The sequence below is a fragment of the Melospiza melodia genome, chromosome 5 (genome assembly GCF_035770615.1).
Source record: "Melospiza melodia melodia isolate bMelMel2 chromosome 5, bMelMel2.pri, whole genome shotgun sequence".
NCBI classification, from domain to species: Eukaryota; Metazoa; Chordata; class Aves; order Passeriformes; family Passerellidae; genus Melospiza; species Melospiza melodia.
In genome coordinates this window covers 74,606,995-74,624,939 of record NC_086198.1, presented here as the reverse complement: position 1 = coordinate 74,624,939, position 17,945 = coordinate 74,606,995, and the positions used below count along the sequence as shown (strand labels likewise).

The window sequence follows — 17,945 nt, the reverse complement described above, 5'->3', positions numbered from 1 at the left end:
ATCCAGATGAAAAATGATGGCATATACTAAATAAGACTTTAAAAAGTGACAGATGCTTTTCCAGAACCCCTGCAGGTTAAACAAAGCTTAGCAAGTTTTTTTTTCTTTTTTTCTTTATTTTGTTCTCAGCACTAAGAAGACAAATTAATTTTGTTATTATAATCCTACTCCCCCAGGCCTTCATATGTCTAAAATAAACTTGCAATGTCAATAAATCCCATAAAATCACATTAACAATGGAGTGTAAATGGCATCATTTTCTATTAGTGCAAACACATCAGAGAGCAATAACTTTATTCTGCATGTAATGTGCACAAATAAATAAATACATACACAGAGACACAAATGCAAAATCAGATTGTTAAATTTTATTCACCAGCAACTTTGCAACATGAATATTTTGACTTATGCATCTAAAATCGACTTGCCACTTGTGCAGTAGGTGAAGTTCACTTAGAAGCAGAAAACACTCATGAAACCTGCACAGCAGATGGGCTTCTCTTAACTCAGCTGCAGACAGGCACATTCTCCCAGGCTCAGCTCTCCCTAATTTCTGTTTCAGATATGATTCCAAGATTCCTTGCCACAACAATCTATGCAAAAGCAGTGACACAGAAACTTGGACAGGCTCTCAGAGAAACATCTCAGCCTTCTGTCCCTCCTCTTCCTTTACTTTCTGGTTTGTATTTGGATTACATTTCCTCAGAGAGAGTGCAATGTGTATCTTCCTTGTTGCCATAAGCAACTTGTAGACCCAGGTGCCTTTAGGTCCATCTCAAATGTCGTCATCATGTGGGACTTTACCATGCTTGTCACCACTACCAGTACACATTCCAGAGGGCTAAAGCTCATTTTCACTGTCCTAGGAGAAGTCAGGGAGGAGCAGGGGCCACCCCACTGCCCTTGGTGAAAAGGAAGAATGATGTAAAACAGGGAACTGGGGAGAAGAGAAGCTCAAAACAGCTAAGGGAATCAGGAACTCCAGAAAGTACAGGGAGAGATGAACTAAAAGTGAATGGTTGGCTTGGCCAAAAACATGAAGACAAGGCAGGGAAGGGAGGGGGAGGAACAACAGACAGACACTCACAGAGCACAAAAAGCAGACTTGTAGCTAGAAAAAGGGAAAATCAGGTGTTGGACAATGGAAAGAGACAAACACATTGGACAGGAATCTGGGAGATGTATGAAAGAGCTGGTTAAGACAAGCAGAATGGAGAGTAGGGTAAAGTCCCTGGGGAAGCAGACACTCAGAGGGTGGGCTAAGGAGGGAAAGTGGGGCTTAATGAGTAAGTTAAAAGCACTTGGGTATTACAGAGACCTGGTTAGGGTCTCCATGGTGAGAGAGAAGGATGAGAATCTTCTTTCTTGATCAGAAGGCTGGATTTATTGACATATGATATATAATGCATTATAACTATACTAAATAGAATAAAGAGAGAAGTTGCAGAGGCTTGCTAAGCTAAGAATAGAAAAGAATCTATAACAAAGTTCTGTATCCAGGGTCTCTGTCCCCAGCTTGCTCCTGTGATGGGCCCTTAATTATAAACACATGGAACATGAACCAAACACAGGTGCATCCTATTGCGTTCCACCACAGCTGATAATCATTGTTTACATTCTTCTTCTGGGGCCTTTGCTTCCCAGAAGATGAACAAATCTGAAAGAAAGGATTTCTGTGAAAAAATGTCTGCGACACTTGGGAGCATATTTTGCCTATTTTATTGTAACTACCTTTAAGAATGATGCAGGACCATAAAATAAAGCAGATTGCAAATTTATTTTTAGCTGAGGTTAGGAATGGGGCAAGGAATTAAAGGAAAGAACCACTTTCACAGCTAAGAAAGTGAATATTGCAGAGGGGGAGGGATTGACATTTTGTCCTGGCTTCTACCCCAGACTTCCTATGATGCGAATTAAGTAATTTAAATTTTAAGGGGTGGTCATTAATTCTAGGTTCTTCATTTTCTGGGGACCTGACTTGGAAGTCCTAAGGCAGATACACAAAAACACTGAACACTCTCAGCTACAACTAAAGCTAATAAAAAATCATGCCTTTTACTCAGTATCTAATACAAGTTACTCTGAAAAAAATGCAGTCCTTGCTGTCTCAGAGAGGGCATCCAAAATTAATTGATACTTTAGGTGTTAATTTTCCTGTGCTTCAGTGGAACAAGTTTGCTTCAATAATGAAACACAAAACTTCCTCTGGCTTGGGTGTTACTCAGCTTTTGGAAATACTTATATACTCACTAACTTAGGAAATTATATGGGACACTTCTCAAGTTAAAATCCTGCTTCTAACAGGGTCTTCACAGTGACCTGCAAGCTTGCCTCCAAACACACCCTGACAAAGAACTGAAAACTGTTCATTAAATGAACACCCCTCTTTTCTGCACTGAGATATGAAAAGAGATTGTAAAAGAGAATGCTGGGTCAGTTCATTATAGGTTGCTATAACACTTATGTGCAACAGGGTAAATTTAAAGGCAAGCAGGCAAATTTGAATTTATTACTGCATACTCCGTGTGAATTTAGTTATGCATGTGTTCTTGTGTGCCTTTTGAGTGTGTACATGTGTGTATGCACCTATGCTTGGGGAGTGTACATCTACATACGTGTGCAAGAGAACTCTAACTCTGCATGAATTAAAAGGGCTTCTTTTAATCTTCCAGTAGAAACTAACACACACCCAAAAAAATTAATCATGTTATTTTAGGTCTGAAGAACCTTTTAATCAAGCGTGAGATGAAATAAAAGCATAGATGTGCTGTAGCCACTTACAACATTAGAGAAAAGGCTATGTTTGCCTTGCCCAGTTTCAAAGAAAACAGAAAATTTCCACAGGAGATTAAAAAAAAAAAAAATCCACACCAAAAAAACCTAAAGAAATAAACAAAAAACCTCAGGGTGCAGACCTCTTCAATTTCCAGTCTGTTGTCAAGCCAGGGGTCAAGGCAGATTCCCAGATGCCAGGATTTAGAATAAAATAACTGAAATTTGAAGGTGGGAATGAAGTACAGCTGTGCTTACAAAGGTACAAACCCAATCAGGTATAAACCTCTCTCTTCTCCTTGAATTATAGAATAATCTATGTACTGTAGAGGTGCATAATCACATTGCTTGACTGCTCCTGAAAGCCAGGATTGCTCTTATCCCTCCACATTGTAAATCATATTCTAGGCTGGAGTCCTCTCCTTAGCATTTGTGAAAGTGATTTGACAACCTAACACATATCCATTATTGCATATTCAAAAGCAAAATAACAAAAGTGAAAATTAAAAAAAAATCTTTATGAAATTGTACAAAGAACACAGAGAAGTTAGCAGAATTTTATTACGGGCTCACCCACAAGAAAAATGTATTCCTGGATTAAAAATACGGAAACTCAAACTTATCCCTGTTTTATGAAACCCAAGTTTAGCATCCTCTTTTGGATGAAGTAATGTAGATGTTACACAGCATAAGAACATTCCAATGGGCCAGCATGGGATAATCTGCTGCCCATAAATCTCCTTTTGATGACACAGTGACTGACTAAAGTTGCAAAGTCTAACGAAATGTGGTATGTTTTCCAAATTCTTATTATTTCTGATGAGACTAGATTGTCTCTTTTTTTGTAATCCATACACATTTCCTTTCTATCTATGACAGACCTCGATGTGTGGTGAAGGCTGACCTAGCAATGCTTTCAGTGCATGCCTTTGGATGGCACAACAAGCCAAATGTGAACCTAAAGCAAACCGATACAGTGTCACCTCAGCCCCTGCAGTCAGCTCACAAATCTCTGCTGCTCCAAGCAGCTCCTGTAAAAAGCAGTAGGGCAAAATGACTGTCATTCCTGACAGGGTCTCTGTTACAGCTTGTTAACCACGTGGTCAGTGGCACTGAAGTCTCCACCGAGTCTATCAGCAAAGCCTGATACAGCAACCTATTCGCAGCATGGAAGAGATCCATCCCAAAAGTCTAGAGGTGTCAGAGCACAATCAGTGGAGAAAAGGATGGAAACATTTTTAGCACCCAAAACTGGATGGAAAATGGAAAACTACATCAAGTAGTGTTAACTGAACCCTGAGATGGCACTAAAAGGTCCATATAGCAATCCAGTACCCATGTAAGATTTACTAAGACATGTCTTATTTCTTGCAATCAGTTTCTTGACATAAATATAAACTCAGTAAATCTCAGCAGGTTGTCATTCCTAATTTGCAAGGCTAATAATAACAAGGGGATATTTAGTGAAGCATGAATTTTGTGAGCTCTCTAGTCTCAGCACATCTGTCCCTGCTCTCCTGCCAATCTAACCATTTTGGCAAAAGTAATACAGCACTGTCAAGAAAAAGGAACAGAGGAGGAGCATGTAAAGTTTCTGCACTTCGTTTCAGCAGCAGCAAGTTGAAGCAGAGACAAGCACAAATAGATGGGATGTTCAGACAGCCATGGCCATGGCTCCTGTAGTAAGGAGTTTGCTCAGTCTCAGCACATCAGCACCTTGAGGGGAATGGTGCCTGGGGAATGCACTGAGTCCTCATTAAGCTGCCAAAAACAGGCACAGAGTCACAGGGTCTCGTTCTTGCTTAGAATGTGATTTTATTGCCTCCTTCTGTCTGTCGCTCTAGGCAACTGCCTTCATCGCCTGCTCGTAAAACTGGGCCAGCTTGCTGGGGAGCAGCAAAGTAACACTCAGCTCCGAGTTACTATCTCACCAGATGATGTAACTCTACACAGGAATCTTCTAATTTCCACACAAAAGATGAGATGCTGGTCAATTTGCAGGCCCTTAAACCTTGATTTTTGACCTGATCTTAAAACTTTGCCTTCCTGACTCCTGCAAATAGTTACTGGTTTGGAATGAAGACAATAGCAAGGTTGCACATGCAGCCCCTAGCAGAACCACGCTCTAAATATCTGAGAAGAACTGATGGGTATTTTAGGTATATATCACAGTGCCTGTATTTCAGTGCAAGGCAAAACACTTTACTTGAAAGATAAAAATAAAACTCCTCAATTATTTTGGCCTTGTCACATACTTGGTATAGGTTTTTCCAAAAGTGCCAGCTACAGGTATGGCTTCAAACAGAAGTACTGAGCCTGTCTCAGCATCAAGACTGAAATTGAACTACTACCAAGTGCTTTTGCACACTCCACAATATATATTAGAGTATTAGAACACATATGAACAAGAACTTAAGTTTAGCTTGCAGACAGAATAATTGTTGCTCACAGTTAAGTTTCCATCACAACACTACCTGTAGCATATCATTCAGGTTACTTCCCAAGCTCTTCAACATAGTAGAACTGATCTGTAATGCTCATTTTCAGACAACTTGACTCGGAAAGCTGGTTTTAATTTGCAGACCCTTATCATGCTGGGTTTAAGCCAAACAACTTGGTGCATTTTTTACTGACCACAATGGATGTGAATCAGGACTACGGAACTGTTCTTCCTACCTTCAGTATCTTACCATTTCCTGTGGCACTACTCAAGAAATAAAGCACCACTCTGTTTGAGTTACAGCAGGATCAGACCATCAGGAATAACTAGACTTCACTCATGTGTTTTACCAAGGAATTAATTCTGTAGCTCCACTTAAATGTAACTCAACTTGGAGCAATTAAGCACAGAAGGATAACCAAGAAACGTTATGTTGAAAGGGAAAAAACATACACCAAGTGCATATGGGCAAAGATTCCTTGATACTATGCAGATTTATTGTATTTCAGGATCAAGCCATGTTTAAATGAAGTGATTGCAGAATTATAGATCTGGTTTTACTCCTATTTTACACATGGAGATTTCCTGCGCTAACTTTAATGACAGATGCTGTAGATCTGCTGCAAGTAGAATAAAGTCAGGGTGAAAGTTTGGGGATCATGCCAACAGGCAATGCTCTACCATCTTCCACAGGACAAGAACCTCTGCCCAGGCAGCTTCCACATAACTAATGTGGGGACTCAAATACCGATTTTAGCATATCACTTCTAAATGAACAATTTAAAAAACTTGTTATTCAATATGAAACAGGGTCATTTTGGTGTATGCTTATAACAAACAGAGAAGAACCCTAGACACAATTTTTATTTTGTTTTACATAATGTTTTTTTGATACTGTTTTTATTTTCTGAATTAACAAAGTACGTATTCCTAATTTGCGAAAAGGTACTAACTAATCTCCCAACTGAGTTCACCAAGAGTGCTTTCATACTGATAAAGTCTCAGGTAAAGCAATAAATTAGTTTCTCTGTAGTCATTTCTTTATCCTCTCCATTTCAGCCTCACTGTACTTCATTCCCAGCATTTTATATTCACAGGTGCTAAAGCTTAGGACATTGAGCCCCAAACACAAACAGATTGACGCTGGGCAGCAGAAGAGATTACCACTCTGAGGCATCTGTCCATTTCAGCTTTCACAGAGGTGGCAGCTACCGTGACAGGAAGCTGAGTCATGCATAAGGCAATCCAGTGTACGGATCAAAACAGTAATATAGATCAGCACAGGTTCTGAGCTGCGCCGTGGCAGCCTGCAAGCTGCACGGACTACCTGCTTCATATGCAACACAGCTCTGCCTGCTGCCACCAGCCCAGCACCAGCCAGGCAGCAAACAGACAGGGTGAACAGCTGGAACTGATACGCCTGGTCCCATTGCATTCAGCCTGTGTTCGTGGAACAACATATTCAGTTAAAGCTGATGTTGTTGTCAATGCTGTCAAAGACGAAATTTCAAAAGAATTCAAATTATGCAAACTCAAGTTTTCAACTTAATAAAGATGACTGCCAAAAAGTCTTAGAAAAACGACCACATTATGGCTGGCATGGTAAAGGGGTAGATCAATGAGCCTCATCTTCCAAAGAAGCTGTCTGAGAAAATGATGATAACACTAAGGCAGCAGCAATATGAAGTGATAGTCTCTGCATCCTTATCAGGAGCTGCTTCCACAAGCAAATTCCTACCTAAGAACTGCCTAGTAGTTTATGCAGGAGAAGAAAAGGAGGTGGCCCAGCTGAGAGTCAGTCTCAGCAAAGTAAGTAAGATGTAACTCAGCCCACACCATAAATCATTTCCTTTGTGCACTCATTAACTGTCTGCAGCCTCAAGGAACTGCTTTTCATCTCTGTATTACAGAAATTACCTGTTCATGACACCAGCCAGAAAAAGGCACGCCTAAGCATATTGGCTACACAAAGGCTAAGGGAAGTGCAGATAAGACCAACACTCTTGTAGGCAGCGACACATATGAAGCCTCATTTCCTAGGGAACTGCATCTCATGACTGTCAGATTTTTAAACCGAATTATAGCAAAGCTTCAGGCTTGTCTTAAACAGAGCATCAGAGAATCCAGAGAGAAGATAAATATGCATGTCTACCATGACAGGCTTCAAGTGAGATTAGCTCCTTATTGGACACTGCTGAATCCTACAGGAATACATTTGGATTAAAAGTGGGATTTTTACAGTTCCTGGACATTCAGTTCCCAACAGTCCCACGACCCTTCCGCCCAATGCTGACATTTCAACATTAATGGTTGAAATATATCCTGCATATTTTTTCCTTTTTGCATGTAAGCACATTCTCCCTTGCCCAGCTATGTTCACAGAATTTAGAGGAATGTTCTGTCTTTGAGAACTAATATTTCAAAATATACCCTTCTGTTTCATTTGTTTGCAATCAGCCCAAAATTTATGGGGTGCAGAACTAACAAAGCAACAGCAAGCAAACAGCACCAAATTTACTCCCTTACACTCACATGCAAATACATACGGGATGTAATTCTGCATAAGCCATATTTCTTTAAGAATTCAGGATTTTTTTTAAACAAATCTGCTCATCAGTACTTAAGGAGCCCATCTGGCTGTCACCTTCGTTTCTGAAGCAGAGATGAGCAGTTTGCTTTCGCCTACTTTAGCAGCAGTGCCTCCGCGAAAGCCAGCTCAGGCTCCCCTGCTGCTGCCACAGCGGGCGACTCGTCCGCCGGGGACCACGGCAGCGCAGAGGGGAACGCGGGCGAGTACGGGTCTTAAACACGGCGTTTAAAAACACAGTAAGACTGTTTCGTGTACATTGTACATTTTGTATTGTATATCTGGAAATAGACAAATCAGCTTCGTATCAGTTACAGCGCATGAAACAGCGCATGGTATAAATACCACCCGCGTTAAAGACTTTTGTCGCCAGCCTTTCAAACACGGACAAACACCTGCAGAGTGTTTGACAAATCCCTCCGTCGAAGTCTCCATCCTCCCCCCTAGAAGGGATTCCCACGGCCAGCAGACCCACCAGGCTGTCGGCAGCCCCGCGCCCACCCCTCCCCGGCCCCCAGCCCCTCCTCTCCGCCGTGCTGCCATGTCCCTGCCTGCCCGCCCCTCCCGGGGAGGTTTCTAAACTCCGCGGCTCGCCCGGGGCCCGCCGCTCGCTCCGCGCCGCCCTCCGGCGGGGACCGGCCCGCCGCCCCCGCCCGCCCCCGCGCTCGGCGGAGCCGGGCCCGACCCCGCCGCCCTCCTGAATATTTCATCGGCGCTGCCCAACGGGATGCCCCGCCACTGACTGCTGCAAAGGGACCGCATCCCGCCGGCGGCGCGTCTCGCTGCTTCCTGTCTCTTTCATTCTTCAAACCGCAGCTTTTCATTTATTCCGATAAATAAATAACTGATTAAAAACATAGGAAAGAAAAAAGCAGCGAGAGCATCTCTCCTTTGTATCTGAGCAGATGGGACTCCTGTGCAGGAGATTACGGAACACAACGCAAGAAGGGCTCTGAACTCTTCCGAGTCCAAAGGATGAGCCGGCAGCAGTTTTCCTATAAAAATCCGATCCCGGGGCTGTGACACACTCGGAGGAGCGAAGGCGCCGTCAGCCTCACCGGAGGCGTCCCCGCTTTGGACACCGCAAACCCTCGCTGGCGGAGGGGGAACCGGAGCGACTCGCCGGCCAGACCGCGCTCCGGGCGCGCAGCCTCCGCCGCTCTCCGTCCGTGCTGGCCGCGCCCGGCCGGGCGGCGCTGAGGGTCCGGCTGCCGCCGCCGCGCCCGGCACCGCTCCGCCGCAAACTTTTCCGCCCGCGCCCTCCTCGCCGCCGCCCGCTGCAAGGGAGCGGCGCGGGGGCGGCCGGCGCTTCGTCTCCTCGCTCCCGCCGCGCTCCGGCGCCGGGCGGCGGCCGCAGCCCCAGCCCCCGCCGCACCGCTGCCGCGGAGGCAGACGGCGGCCCCGGGCAGCCCGAGGGTCCGCATGGCCGCTGCCCTTCAGCCGGCGGCGAGAGCTGCTGGCGCCGCCGCGGCGCTCCGGGGGCTGCTCTGAGCCGGCGGCTCGCCCTGCGGGATGTGGCCGGCCGGGGCGGGCGGGAGGCTGCCCTGCCCGCGGGACGCGGCGCTGCGGCGGGCGGCGTTCTCCGGCAACCTCTCCGCGCTGCCGTCCCACCTGGTGCCGAGCGGCAGGAGCGTCCGCGTCTTCATCAGCGCCAACCCCGAAGGTAACCGCGGCTGCCGCGCCCGCACCGCAGCTCCCCCTGCCGCCCGCAGCGCCCGCGCCGCGCCCGGGCAGCCCCGCTCCGAGGAGCCGCCGCGCCCGGGCAGCCCCGCTCCGAGGAGCCGCCGCGCCCGGGCAGCCCCGCTCCGAGGAGCCGCCGCGCCCGGGCAGCCCCGCTCCGAGGAGCCGCCGCGCCCGGGCAGCCCCGCTCCGAGGGGCCGCGGCGGGGCCGGGACCCGCTCCTGCCCCTCTCCGAGAGGGCGCCGGGCCGCGCCGGGGGCGAGCGGTGCGAGGCGGCAGCGGGGTTGTGGGACGGGCTTTGCCGGGTGTGGGTGTACGACTCGGAGCGGGGTTCGGAGGCACCGGTGTAGGTCGCTCCTTAAGTTTTATGTGTGTAAATGACACGCCTGAAAGGCACCGGGGCGCGGGGCATCCTCTCATTTTTGCGCTGTCGGAGCTGCAGGGCACACGGAAACGGGCTGCCTTCTAGCGAAGGGGAGCTTTCAGGGGGGATGTGTTGAAGAGCTCTCCTGGGGGGTCTGGTTAATAAGAGTTTCCGGTATATTTCGCAGCACCATGAAAGCAGGTCTTAGGCGGCTGAGGCTACGGCTAAGGTGATCCTATGATCTCGGCTATACTCTGCTTCCAAGGAAGCAAGCCTTGAAACCTGCAGTTTTAGCTTAATAAAGTCGGGGTCGCATACCCAGTATCTGAATTAATTAGGCATCCTGCTGTTTAAAGCCTATTTTTAAAATTACCCTTTGATTCGAGGAATTTGCATACATTCAGGAGGTGTCGTTCCCACTTGTAAGATAGGAGTTGCTGAAGCATATTCCCACTTGAAGCACGGAAATAATAAATTAAGCGTTCACACTTGTGACGTTACTTGTCTGTAAAAAAATGAGCCCACTGTATTCACAATTATCTTTCACACCACCACCCACCACCTTCCCCCCAACACTTCTAATTCAACAATACTGTCGCCTTTTATGCAAACATCAGAGATCTGAAAATCATGCCTGAAATGACAAAATAGTTTGAACTTTGAAGTGAAAATTGTCTTGGCACAAATACTTACAGGAGTATGAGAAATAGTGCTCACAAGCAAAAAAAATTGGCATAGTGCTGCTTTGAAGAACTCCCACACCTCCAGCACTTCTTAGTTTCTTTCAACACAAGGAAACTCTCTGGTCTCATATTCAACATCCCTGTTTGTTTAAAAAGATGACCTTCTTTAAGGAGGGCATGAAAATGTTTGCAGTTTATTGCTGCAATCCAACCAAAGAGATATAAAAATAGTGATAATTGAAAAAAAATCTATTTGGCTCTGAAAGAAAATTACTGGGGATTTTTAGTAAAACTGAAACTCTGGAAGAAAATTACTGTGGATCATTAGAAATGGATTTCTGCCAGCGTTGCCTTAACTGGGAAGCTGCTGATGCCTCTGCATTTGATGTGAATGGCATTTAGGGTAGCTTGGTATGTTAGCTAGTTATTTCCTAAAATAGAAAACCCACTAAACTCATTCTGAAAGTTGAGATTTAAAGCCATATATATCCATTTCCAGGATTTTTCCCTGGAATTGTCATCTGAAAATATCAGCTTTAAAAAAATCCCAACACTGAAAGAAAACAATTCAAACGTTTTAGGATTGTTTACATTATCTTTCTTGTAGTCTCACATGGTCACAATGAATAACACTCCTCATGCCAAGTGTTTTATCTGTGACATTGTTCATGCTTTCAAAATTAATTTAAAATTTAAAAATTTCAGAGTGGCTACAGGTTTTGTTTATGAACATTTAAGGACTCTCAATGACAAGAAACACCATTACTAGTTATTGGTGACAGCACTGTTGTTGAAGTATCACTGACTAAATGTGACTTTTGAAAAAGGAAACATGGGTCAACAAGAAATTAGCCTATAATGGGATTTAGACATCATCTAGTAAAGTACTTTGAAATAGAACTGTTGTTGGTAAAACATTTGAAAAAGTTCACTGTGCAAATATTCTGGATGAAAAGGTTGAAGTATTCCTACTCAGTAAACCTTTTAACACATTCAGCTACAATTTATATTTGCATGACTAGGGCCTCTTGTTAATTTTCAGCGTATCTACAGTTTATACCCATTCGTCTTGATGCAGAGCATTCCTGAAAAGGGCAGTGAGCCCCCAGACTCAGAGGTAGATTTGAGCTGTGGTGTCAGAGAAGCATGTGGATTAATCCTGCTAGCAGTCACAAGAGTAATTTATCTACCACTGAAAGTGTACAAGCCTAAAATAAGTTTTCTTGAATTATATTTAGTAAGTGTGTAGGGGAGAACTCTGGTAATCAGTGTTTGGTCTGTTCTTTGTAAACATACTTTAGTATGACTGAAATACATTATGTTTTTATTATGCAACTAAGAAAGTGATTATTTGAAAATTTTCTTAACTAGAAGTCCCTGAAAAGAAAAACTGGAGACAGTGAGCATGGGTAGTAGGAGCAAGATTGCATAATTTTGCAGTTTTGTTTTCTAGAGGAAATATTGTAGATAAATGAAACTGTGTTTCCCTCTACTAGTTAGCAGCATTGTCTTGCTCAAGTTGTTGTTATCAATTAATCCATCTTCACATCACTTAAAATGACCAGATCTTTACAAACGTGGAAGTTGTTCTATTATTTGAATACAAATAAATCTGTTTTCACATTTCAGTAGATATGAGCAATAAGCAATATTTTGAATATGCATTTAAATAGGCATTTTGGCTAAGAGAAGTTGAAGATTTTTATTGATTTTGGTTTTCTCAAGATATTTTCAGTATTTCAGAGTGACAAGAAAAGTAAGCCATTTTTGCCTGGTTATAATGAGTGCTTTGCTGTTCCATGCAGCAATCTGTGCAAGTCAGCTAATGACAGTTTCTCTGCTGCTCAGTAGTGCTTGTGTAGATGCCTGCCATGAACATACAGTTCATGTGAAAAACAACAGGTATAAACTCCCATATGGCTCCTTTACATGGAACTGTGGTGTTAGCCCTATATAGGTTCAAAACAGTCCAATGATTCTTGTCACTGCTTCAAACATAAAATCATTTGTGCTGCAAAGTTAGCTGTTTTGAGCTTGGTGGTGTAAGGAAATATTTTGAGCTCTCATGGAAACTGGTGCCTAAAATGGAGTTAGGAATTTGTCTTGAAAATGAAATTCAGTGAATTGAAACAAGCAGTCAAAACTCTGAACACTTTAAATCCTATTGGTTCTCCTAAAAGTGGGAAAATCAGCCCTTTGCTAGTTTGACTCAAAGTCTTGTTATTGTTTCAATTAGTTAAGGCATGGATAATTTTTTTTACTCTGATCTCTTGGAGTTTTAGTTGTGAAGATGCCTTAGTAATCAGTAGAAACAAATGAATGCACTGACAAGGGATGTGTATAAAGCCAAGTCCTGCACACAGGTGGTTCCATTGCAGACAGGATGATAATACCTTTATATAGAACCTGAGTGTGTCCTGACATAGGTGGTGTTAGTCAGCCTGATCTCAAAGTGTAAACAGGGTTGCACCTGGCACTTCACACGACAAGGATGATCCCCTTCCCCGCCACTCTTTCAGCTACACACTGCACTCTCCTTTGAGCAGCACCCATGCATACTTCCTGAGTTCCAGCACTGGATTGTTGTTACTGGATTTTGCTGGTTAATAGTTTTTAGCCAATTTTAGCCTATTAATACTCTCTGTTATACAAACAAACAGCTTTGATGAGATCATGAACAAGCTTTGTTTTAACAGCCCTGTTTAATTCCTCATGGTTTCTGTATCTTCAGTACCCATTTTTTAAAACCATTAAACCAGCTACTAGTTTTGACATCATTTACAGTCTTAAGTATGAAGTCCTATGTATACATGCAGAAATATAAAATTAAGATCTGATTGTATTAGAAGATACTACTGATGTTACCACCACTTTAATAATTCCATTGTCCAGCACAGTATAAAACCAACCTGTACAGCTGGAACTTCACCAACTTCCCCATGAATTGCCAGAGTGAGGTTTCCTTGTCTTACGCTGTGGAATGACTTTGAGTTTTCTTGATTTACTCTTCAGTTCTTCACCTTGGTTCATTTCCATTGACATGCATCATCCAGAACATTGCATTAATTTGAAAAACACTCTGTTTTGTGAAGTGTAAGTGTTCAATGCCAGCTTTTCTTATGTTCTCATGAAACTTGTAAAGCAAAATTGCCACCAGCAGTTAGTTCTGTTTACTAGAGAAGAATTAAATAATGACTGCAAAAACAAGTCTTACCAGTGTTTTCATTTGGACCTGTTGTTGTAGGCTGCTTTGCAGGAATTACATGTGTTTTTATCTATGTTATGTACATGTGAAAGAAAAGAAATTAATGTGAATTTGTAGTTTAGAACATGATGGTAGATAAAACAGACGAAGAATTATGGTTGCTTTATTTACAAAGTTATTGCCATATGTGATAGGCATAATCTGGCATTCTTAGCATGTTCAAGGTCTGTTATATTATTTTTACCTAAAATATTGTTTTCCTTAAAGAAAATATAATTGAGGAAATGTTAAAGTGGAAAGATATTCAAAAGCCAGAATAATGCTTAGTTAATGATGGTCCGTTGTGACCAGTCCCAAAATACCATATGGTGTCCCTACTTGGATACGTTACATGAAGATCTTTTTATAAAGACAATTTTATATAATCTGGGTGGAATTTATTCCCTAGCTAAAGAAAACCACAGATGTTCAAGTGTATGAAATTGCAAAGGAGGTGTTGCGGAGATGTGGAGACAAATAACTCCAGGACTTTTTTTGTGCTAAGTGTTAGTTCTGGTTACCTAATTTTGTACCTATTTATGGGTTTGTGTGACGCACATCACTGTAGTGTTTAAGAGTCAAAAACCAAGCTACCACTTGGGGAGGGGGGAAGGAGTTCAGTATCTCAGAGTCTGGGGGAGAAAAACCATTAAAGTACCCAGGTTTGGTGTAAACCTTGACTTGAAATATGTCTTATTTCAGAAGGTCCAGAGGTTAGAGATACCAACAGTTTATTAAGTTGGAAAGCAACCTGCCATTTCCAGTACTTCTGTTCCTATGTATAATTTTCTCTTTCCTCTTGTGCTATGAAACAACTCCATTGTTGGGGTAATTGAGAACAAAGCAAGATCTGACTTTCCTTGAGACTGTATGACCAAGTTCTATGTAGGCTTAAACTTTTTTTGCAAGGCAGAGCCAGCCAGTACAAGATGGTTTTTTGCTAAGTAGATCCTCAAGCCTTTGTTGCTGTTATTCTGTCACACAGATGAACTTGAAAAAATGTAATAATCTGACAATCTGTATGAAAATATCTGCTCTTCGTGTCCTCCTGTTCTTCATGTGAGTTGTTTGCTTATGTGGCCTGTGGACTGGGCTAAGGATTTCCTCTAAATGTACCAAATATGCAAATGGAAACACTGAGAACTTTTGTTTCATTTTCCACAAAATTTTCATTCATGTACTCAAAAGGTAGGATGTGCATTTGGCAACAGTACTATAATCAAGAGGTGTTGGGTGGGGGTATTTTAGTAAAAGAGCAAGTTATGTAATTTGTTGGGTTTGTGACTACTTCTTGCTATTTAGAAATAAGCAAAGTTACCTGAAACTCCTGGTCATCAATCATATTCCTGGTAGCAACACCTGGAGTTATCAGCTTCAAATGAATTAGGTATTTACGTTAAAAATTTTTGACCACATGTCCATTATTTTTAATATCAAAAATATTATAACTTTATGTATCTACAGTTGTCTGTACCCACATATGCACACATATATAAATTATGTAAAATACTCTAAACTGTACAGCATGGTATAAATGGATGTGTGACACTCTAGTCACACTGTCATAGAGTGTATTCAAACTTGCTGGTAGAGCTCAGTTCTCTTGTGAGAACTGAGTTTTTTCAAAGGGTATCACTCAAGGTTGTATTTCTAGCAGTACTGAAGAGCTGCCTAGATCCTGTTGACTGCTGTTGTAAAAGTAAAGGCTTTGCAGAGGAGGATGAATGCTTTACATAGCATTGAAAAAATAATATTAAACAAAGCAGAACCTACCTACAATTTCTTTTTTTTTCTTTCTAGCTTGGCGAATATTGCTTTATTTCTTTGGATGTATTTGCATGCTGGACCGTGCTTCATTCTTAGGGGCAGTGGCTGTCCTTCAGTGATGAAGGGGAGCTTCTGGACCCTTGACAGTTTCTAAGTACAGTGAGGGACAATGAAACAAGTGTGCGAATTTCATGTGATATTAATTTCTCAAATAATGTATTAGATGACGAACAGCTGTGGGGTTCAATCAGGTCTTTGTTGGGAATTGCTCCCTCAGCAAGGTATGAGACCCTTAAATGAGAGACAGCACCAAGCAGGCAGTGTCCCAGAGCCTTCTCCAATCAAGAGAGGGGAGCTTCTTTTCTGCCTGCTCAAGGGCAGTGGGGTGGCCTCTCAGCTGAGCAGCAGTCTGCTGAGCAGCCAGCTGAAGAGGATTTCCAAGGCTGTGCTTCAAGGAGGCAACGTGTATTCTGTGGTGGGATTTGTGTAATCACATAAGAGCAGTGGAGTACAAAAGGTACTTGACTGCATAACTTGGCATCCTATCTCTAAGCTCATGCAGCAAAATAATTCCTCTTAAGAAACTTGCATACAATGACTGTGTGGGCATGTGTCCACAGATTTGTGAACATGCAAGAGAAAATCCTACCTTAGACTTTAAGATTTGTTTGGACAATTTTAAAATATATGTCACATAAGAAAACTTCAAGGAGTTACTAAACTTCTAATTCAAGATATGAGTTCAGTGCCCAAGTGGTAATTTTGTCATCTAAAACAAATGAAATTTCTTTTAATTTAGCAGCTGAAAGAGTATTTTGTGCGCGTGCTTTCAGGCTGCAGTAATAATACATTAGTAGTATCTACCTACAGTAATTTAAGGTTTTAATATATTGAAGGTGGTAGATATAAATAGAATATCATAAATAGTCATGTGCATGGATTACAAAGAAATCTGGCAGATTTTAATATAGGCAGCACTGTTCAAGAAAACTGCTTTAGCTCCTTGCTGGAATTTTAATTAAAGAAGGATAATAATAGATAGAATTAGAGAACACAGTTTAATAATGGTTGTGTCAGTGCTCCTCTAAAATAAGGCCTGACACTATTCTTATTAATATGAGGTTTGCATCAGAGAGAAGTTTTTACTTAGAAAATCTTTAGTCAGAAGGGGAGTAGGGATAAATCACAGGTAGCTGAAAACAAGCAGTGTAGCAGAGTAAATGGTAAGAAGAGTAAAACAAGCAGAGTAAATAGTAAGGAGGCCCAAATCAGTGCAGCCTGCCATGTGCATGGTGCTGTGCTGGGTAAGGAGGCCATGTGCCAAATGCAACTTTTGTAAGCCGCCTCACCACCACCATAATTAAATGGCTCCATCTGTCTTTGACCTGGTCTTCAGCTCCCTCTGTCACCACCTGTTACTGCCCCCTGGAAGGGATGGGACACTGGGCTGCACAGACCGTAAGCCTGAGCAGCTACAGTCATTCTTGTGCAGAATAGAGAAAAAAAGTCACCTTTAGAGACTAGATTTATCAGAGTGTTCAAAATATACTTCCTGCCAGAAACTGGAAAGACTAGAAAATGGCAGGACTTCCGCACTGAACTTCATCCAGAGTCATGCTGTTGTGTGTATCAATAATTGGGACCGATCAAATAGCTGAAGAGGTCAGATTTCAAACTGTCAGAGCTGGTCAAATACTCTTGTTCAGCCTGCTCCTAGCATTTCCTGGGGTGGCAGAACTGCATTCTTCAGTACAGTAACAGTCCTCTGTGGAATGATTAAACCCTTAAAAACATTTATTAATAAGAGCCCATTTCACCCTCCTAGCCATTGAGTACCTTCACAGTCTCATCTAGGTTTTATGAATCTCCAAACTGAAACAGGTGTTGGGATAGATAGTTATTACAGTACATGTATAATACCTAGCAATGTTATTTGTGAAATTTTTACTTAGTCTCTAACTAGTAATGTTTTACAAAACATTAAGATGAAAGGAGAATTCATGACTAAGATCCTTATCTGGAAAGCTTTAGTTTCAGAGTTTAACTAAAGTTTAAAATACTAGATTAAGATGACTTTTAAATGATTGAGAACCAATGAGTAACCATGTGGGTTAAATGTTTTTAGATGAGAGGAGTTATCCATACTTGAAGAGTTATGCAAATCAGCTGTTACACACAAGATAAAGGAGAAGCAAATGCAGTAAAATCAGGCTTAGTGAGTTGGACCAGAGGAACCCAATACTCCTCTCTGACGCTGGCAATTTCAGCTGTATGATGAAAGAATAATAAATCACGGGAGGGATAAAATGATGAAGGTGATGTCTTTCTGCTTAATAACCTGTGAGGGCCTTTGCTTCCATGAATTTATCTAGTTCCTTTACTAATTAGTCAGTAGTCTTGGTAGTTGT

The 17,945-nt window shown here is 42.3% G+C and overlaps 1 protein-coding gene across 1 annotated transcript in view; it reads left to right on the top strand.

The window, feature by feature from the left end:
* Positions 1-9,311: 9,311 nt before the first annotated feature.
* The window catches only part of NWD2 (NACHT and WD repeat domain containing 2), a 51,392-nt gene continuing 42,758 nt past the window's right edge, over positions 9,312-17,945 (top strand). The window contains exon 1 of the mRNA XM_063157443.1: positions 9,312-9,462. Within this exon, the coding sequence (XP_063013513.1) occupies positions 9,312-9,462 (151 nt within the window). The remainder of the gene's footprint in view (positions 9,463-17,945) is intronic.